General features: G+C 38.5%; 1 protein-coding gene across 1 annotated transcript; it reads left to right on the top strand.

Moving 5' to 3' along the window:
* The first annotated feature begins 1,279 nt into the window (after nt 1-1,279).
* On the top strand, nt 1,280-7,504 carry LOC126970879 (uncharacterized). Its single transcript, XM_050817028.1, has 5 exons — nt 1,280-1,425; nt 3,233-3,380; nt 4,404-4,527; nt 5,691-5,876; nt 7,294-7,504. The coding sequence occupies exons 1-5, from the start codon at nt 1,355-1,357 to the stop codon at nt 7,458-7,460; spliced, it is 696 nt and encodes a 231-aa protein (XP_050672985.1). The 5' UTR covers nt 1,280-1,354; the 3' UTR covers nt 7,461-7,504.

Raw genomic sequence — 7,504 nt, 5'->3', positions numbered from 1 at the left:
GTCTATCTAATTTGGCAAAATAGCAAAGTTTAAGAGAACACGTGGCACGTCAACGTCACACATTGTTCGAGACGTGCTCGAGTACGCCCATTTGGGCGTAGTATTAGTTGCCGCACATTGCGACTACGCCTGCGGTGTCTAGTTGGAGCACAGCGGATCTAAGTAGAAGTAGTAATAAGTTAGGATACTCCGCAGCTTGAAAAAATGTTTCATTCTAAAATCGACGTAATCAGTGATCTGTTGTTTATGGTAGACGAGGACATACGAGCATACATGGTCACCTGATGGAAAGTGATCACAAGAGCGTTGCCGGCCTTGGAAGGAAGGTGTACGCGCTTTTTGAAGGTACCCATATCGTATGGTCCCGGAAACACCCCACATGAAATCTCAAATTAGGTAGGTGTTTATAATGAAAAAATAAAGTGCTCACAGCTCAGCGTGGCTAAAGATTTCACATCAAAAAAGTTTTTTTTGTGTGTGACAAAGACTGTACCCATAGATAGTATATTATATTATCCCGCTGACATTTGCTGTCAAAGTCAAAGTTGTTTATTTGCCAGGAATATTCATAAGTTGTTACAAAATTAAGAGCAGGCACATGTTTTGTCTTGACAGTTTTGTGGTTTCACTTCACAATATTATAAACCTAACACAATCTATATCATATAATCTACATTTAATTTGACCAACGTAAAGCCTATTAACAGACCTTTAAAATACACAATTACAATAATAAATGAAATGCTAAGAGATAATGTAGTAAAAATAATCACAACAAAATATTATTGGTAAAAATAGTATTGGAGCCACCACACCAATTGGAGTTACCACTTCGTTTGATAATATTCATTTATTGAGTAAAAAGAATATTTTTTTTTAATAGTGTAGCTGCACCGTAACAAAAACTTGCCATGATAATATTATTAGAATTCTACGTGTACTGTCAGCCTAGAGAAACTCTTAAGAAAAAAGCGATTAACTCCATCGTATGAAATGTGCAGTTATTGATAGATTGACAGGTGACGGCTATAAATCTTGTAAAAAAACGTAGATAGCCGAAATCCTCTTCGTAATAAGCAACTGTTCGCTTTCTAACTTAGCCGGATTATACTTCGTCGCCAATCACCATACTGTAATTACTACTATTTCAAACTAATATCAAATCACTGCACGTTTCATATTAAACTAAATTTCAATTTTTACTTAGGCAGTCCTGCCTCTTATTACTTAGTATTTACGTCCTCTTTGTGTACTGTCACATTTTTTTATGTCGAAAAACCTGGTCAATTTTGTGTTTGATTATAATTTTAATTACAAATTTTTTATATTAATTTAACTTGTGTCCTTGTTTAAAATGTCTGTGTTTGATGGAGAGATCGAGTTTAAAAGCGTGTACATGGTGGATTATGTACGGAAAAATAAACCGTGAGCTTGTCTGAATATATTCTTAAATCTTAGAAGTAAACAATATTTTTTTAACAAACGTATAAAATCAACTCTGTCTTCCAGTGAGTAGACAGGTATTCTAGGAACTTCATCAACTTGTAATCGCTTCATAGCTTATCTATATAGATACCTATACCATATTATGTATTCGCAAAGATTTGATTATTCCATCGTTCCAAATAAAAATAAAGTCTTTATTCAGATCTAAACTATCTTACATTACTAACATAAAATAAAACTTATTCTAGTATTTTTTATTTTTTTGGATCTGTTTTCCAATCGGCACAGGCCTCCAAACGTTTCCATTCGTGTTTTTCTTAGCCACTCTGTTCCGTTCGTGCCACTTCTCTCATATCATCATCCGATCTTTTCTTGGGTCTACAACTTTCCCTTTTCCCTTCCCTGGCATTTATAGGTAGATAACTTGCTTAGGCCTTATGATGTTATGTCGAGCTTCTTCAACTCCTAACTCTTAGGTACTTATTAAAAGTCTCATTCTTTTGTAAATCATCGGCTGAGTCATTTTTCGGTAACTATGATGTAGGTTTGTTCACGTATAAAAAGAACCAACTCATGATAGCGCGTACACTTATACTGCCCTGATTACCACGCCCATACGCAATACTGGATCGATTAAAACGTAGTATTTCTTAGCACGGGGGGGGGAAGGAGGTGGACATCTAGAAGGCAAAGCCAAAAGAAGAGCGAGACAATACTTCACAGCCTGTTCAAATGCTTTAGTCGCCGGTCCGGGCTTGTATGAAGTAACTGTCTTCTCTGATACGCGCCAGCATCTGATTGAATCATTTGACCGCGTGGTGCTTACATCGTCGGAGTTCCATTCTTCTTTGAACGGCTGGATCACTTGGCGCTGCGTGGAGACGTCCCTCCATTGTGTGTGTAAAACTGTATTTATCAAGGGGAGTGTTTCCAGGTGCTGTTTGACCTGATTGCCCCCGAACACACCACACAAAATAAACTTTTTTCATGTACAACCCATCTGTGGAATGGGCTTCCTTGCACTAAGTATCCTAGTCGATACGACATGGGTAGATTCGACAATAGCACGTAAACTCACGTAAAAGGTCCGTGATGCTCGTGTGAACCCTGATGATGCAAAAGAGTATGAGCGGCATATCGATAGCATATCAGGTGAACCGTACGCTCGTTTTACCACCTTTACTTTAAAAGAGGAGCAGACAGTTGGCTTAACGATAATACTCGTTCTGAAGATATCAGCTGGAAGACATCCACTCCTGGACAAAGGTCTCCTGCAAAGATCTCCACGCTGATCCTGCGCTATCCTCATCCAACGTATTCCGTCCATCTTGTGGGGGGGCAACCAACGTCTTCCACTACGTGGTCGCCTTTCGATCTTATCGACTTTACTGCCGCAACGGCCGTGTGTCCGACGAACTATGTGCATTGCACACTGCCACTTCAGTTTCGTAATCATTTGGCAAATCAAATCACTATGTCGGCGACTTTGGCTCTCGCAGGGAAACTGAGCATTATAGCCATTGCCATGTGAACGACCATGAGCTTTCTCATCAAACCCATAGCTAGCGATCACGTCTGCGTGCCGTAAGTCATCACTGACTCCACACACTGGTTGAAAACCTTCGTCTTCAGACACTGGTATTTTTAGAAGATATTACGGAGCTTCCCGAACATTATAGGCATATTCACTAGAGATGGGGTTTGAATCCTGCATCCTCGATTAATTTTGTTACAAATAAAGATTTGAATCTATATAATATTTTGTTTTAACCTATTGAATTTGCAGCAAGAGTCCTCGCCGGAGAGCTGTCGATGATGATTGCTTGATCGTGGGCCTCAGCCGTGACTCTCTGAAAGCCCGGGATCAAACCCGTACCTCTCCTGACGTGCTGTGTCCGGTTGACTTCGAGTATTATAAAAACGCTGTTGAGAGGGTAAGGGATTTCAAAGAAATCGAGGACAGACTAGCCGATCCCGATATCAGCTCTTAAGAGCCAACCTTTCATATTTTTCATTCAAACGCTCCTACGTGATCATCGCGTTTTTGTCTTAAAAAATAACTGATCTAGTTTTCTATCGAAGGAAAAAATACAAATTTCAAGAAACAAGTTCTGTATAACCAAAATCCAAAAATTTGCCTTTTTGCACATAATTTACTTGAACTTTTGCCGTTCATTATGAACTCACAAATTGTAAAAGTAAAGAAAACATTGCGATAGAAACCTCGCGCATGCAATGTAGATACTATATGATAAACATTTATTTCACAGTAACAATTACTCAAAAACACGTATTTCTTGGAAGAAGTTCTAAGGAATTTCTGCACACTTCAACAGGCGGGATGCGTTAGATGAAACAATAACATGTTCGCCTTGACGATAGACAGGACCGGGAACGGCCCTCTTACGTAATATCCTTTTTATCCAGGCGATCCTCAAGTGAATTTCTCATGTACTATCCAACTGTTGAATGAAATTATTTCCCGCGTTGATTGCAAGTATGTAGATTTGACATTAAAAAAGCGTGTACATACATCTCAAAGTGTCAGCGATAAATCTGCAGACATAATTTTTTCAGGCAACCAACTAGCGACTTTTTTTTAACATATTAAATAGGATATAAAATACATTTCATCCATTGATAAGTAAAGGTTGGAATCCTTTACTATGGGATGCTGTGGCAACTATGATATCATGGGTGGCGGTGATATCTTACGTACCACCAGGTGTTCTGGATGCTCGGCGAACCCTGGTCTTGTCTATTAATTGCTCGCCCAAAAATTAAAAAAAACTGTAAATGAAAGCCTCACATGCAGAATTCACATGCTGTGGCAAGTAAGACGTTTTAAGAAATAAAAACTTGGTTGAATTCGAAAGCAGAATCAAGTCCCAACAGTTTTGAAATACTTCCATTGCAGAAGTTATATATGGCTGCTTTAGTCTAGAATTTTCTTCCAGTTCGCAGAAGACCATCCTCGGGTTGCCAAGAGGTACATGCAGAAGGATGTAGACCCCACCCCGATAGACCATGAGATACAGGACCTAAAGCGTACTGAATACCTCAATAAATATTGCTCGAGGGGTGCGTAATTAACAAATCAATTTTAATTCGTTTTCTAAGTTAATTTATTCACATAAGGTAAAAATTCTAAATGTCAAATTAAATAGTTTACCTCTTTGGATAAGCTGAGCTTTGATGAGAAGAAAGTGTCACAAAAAAAGCTCGCCACTCTGTATACCATATAAGCCGCCCGGACGTCCTTCGCTTCGCTTCAAAAATCATAAAAAAAAACTCTAAACGGCAATCAACCATTTCGTATATACCGCAAGCATGTTATAAACATGTGAAATATTAAAAAAAAACACATACCTTCTTTTTAGGTACAAACGATAGCAGAGTTCTCAATTGCTATGGGGCAGTGCTGCCGATATCAATACCATCTTCGTGCTGCAGAAGAGGGCTATTCGCGCTATTTATAACCTAGGTCCTAAAGAATCATTGAGAGCAAAATTTAACGAAATTAACATCTTGACTTTTGCTTCTCAATATATTCTTGATATTATTATGTGTGTACATAGGCATATAAGGTAATTTGCTAGCAGCTGTCACCATAATGCTAACACCAGAAACAAACTTTAACTTTTTAATGCCTACTACTCGGCTGAGTCGAGTTAGTAAGTCTTTTGTGGGGCTTTGTATATTCTTATACAATAAGATCCCAAATAATGTTGAAAACAAATATATTACGATATTCAAAAGAATTATTAAAAAACGTTTGTGTGTTAAAGGTTACTTTAACATAATTGACTCTCTTAATATTAAATAATAAATTTTACTGTACGTTTTACATTGTAACCATATTGTTTTATATAAATAAAAGAAGCTCGCTGAGTTTGCTGCGTCCGTTCTTCTCAGGTCTGAGGCATAATTTTTGGAGTGGGTGGTAGTTTTTGACTTTCAATGAGTGATAATATATCCTATTTTGAATAAAAATATTTGAATTTGAATTTAAATGACTGCAGGATTGACCAGGCACCACAAGCAGCCAATTTTGTGATGTTGATAACTACTAACATATAATTCAATTTTACAAAGCTTTTTTACGGTAATAAGCGACGCAAACAATGAGTCAATCCATAATATATTAAAAATCTGCCCATACGTACGCGTACGAATGCAGTACTCCGATAACTTCGCCTTTCACTTTGAGTATCTCATATATATATATAATATCCTTCTTGCAGAGCTTCCCTTTATGTCAGTGAACCTTGCGCGTCGAGCCCGTGCGCTGCAAACCCTGAGACTACCCGATGACGTCTACATCCCTGACACGACCCAGAAAGGATCCTACCGACATCCCAAACCCGAGAAGTACGCTGAGCATCCGTCAGTTATGAACATGAAGCCCAAGTTTGACGACTCGTTACAAAGTACGACATAATCTCTACTCATACATGGTGGTAAATTTTTGATAGTGCACGAAACGCTTTCTGTTCTACTCCAGCTTCCCTAAATCTAAATATAAGCCTAGTATATTCCTTTGGTCCTATTGCAATAATTTATGCTTTTCCATCTTTTTACCAGTAGGAGGCTTCTTTTAGTGACCGGCTACAAGGGCGCATTTTTCTGCCACCAAGCAGTAATGTTCAAGCATGTATGTGTGTTTTCGCTTGACGACCACTGCAGCTAATGACATAACTGGATTAAAAAAAGAGACTTATCACTTTATGTCTGAAAATGACGAGCGCAATTGCGATGCCACTCAGAAATTTGGGTTCAATTGAGAATTTGCAATGTTTATCCGCTGCCTACTACTAATGCGTAAACGAAGTTCGCTCAAGAAGCGGCCAATCCTCATATTTTTCATACAAACGCTCGAACGTGATTATTATTTTTTTTTATGGAAAAAGGAGGACAAATGAGCGTACACGTCACCTGGTGTTAAGTGATCCCGCTGCCCACATTCTCTTGCAACACCAGAGGATTTATAGGAGCGTTGCCGGCCTTTAAGGTGTACGTTGCCGGCTTTTTTTGAAGGTACCCATGTCGTATCGTCCCAGAAATACCGCACAAGGAAGCTCATTCCACAGCTTTGTTGTACATGGAAGAAAGCTCCTTGAAAGCCACACATCCAGATGGTGTGTATGATATTCTAAGTTGTGGCGTGTCGTGCGAAGGTGGAATTCGGCGGCAGGAATCAGGTGAAATAGCACTTTGGAACACTCCCCGTGATGAAATGCGGTAGAAGAGACACAATGAAGCGACATTATGGCGTTTAACGCATTTTTATTTAACAAATTACCAACAGATAATTATTAATTATCTTGTGCATTGCATCTAGGTTTCTATCGAAGCAGAAAATACAAATCTCAAAAAATAGTTTGAGAATAACTCTCCAATTATCTGCTTTTTTCACAAAAAATTTACCTGAACTTTGGCCGTTCATAATACACTCATAAATTGTAAAAGTAAAGAAAAAAATACGACAGGAACCTCCCTCGTATAATGGAGATTCAAAAACACGTATTTACTGGAATTTCTGCATACTATTTTTCGGTCAATGTTATCGCTTTCTCTTGCTTGTCGTCAACGCGATATGCGTTGGGTGAAAAGCACTTGCTTTTCGATCATGTTCGCATTGGCGATAGACAGGACACACAGGACTTGAAGCAAGAAGAGGCCTTACTCAAACTACGGCCTAATGAAGGTGGAACTTTCCGTGCCCGATAGCAACGCGTCTAAGTAGTAAAATTTGAAGCTGTCTTCATAGATCAATCTCAGGTCATAGGCGCATAAATAGCTTAAAACAAAACCATCAATAATCCAAATATTCAATTTATCTTACAGAAAATCTTCGACGTATTCTGCGCGTGAATACTGGAGACACAAGTTACGGTGTCAGTCATGGATTATTGGCAAAGATGGTCTTAGAGAAGAATCCGTTTGGCCCACCTCGGCAGGAACCCAAATATGGACGCTGGAGGAATCCCTACATGTATACTTATAGATTATGAAATATTGTTGTATAAATTTTGATCAAATAAAGTTTTTCGTTTAA

Source organism: Leptidea sinapis, chromosome 22 (assembly GCF_905404315.1).
Source record: "Leptidea sinapis chromosome 22, ilLepSina1.1, whole genome shotgun sequence".
In the NCBI taxonomy this organism is placed as follows: domain Eukaryota; kingdom Metazoa; phylum Arthropoda; class Insecta; order Lepidoptera; family Pieridae; genus Leptidea; species Leptidea sinapis.
Note: the sequence above shows the minus strand (reverse complement) of the source record. Positions and strands in the feature narration are given on the sequence as shown.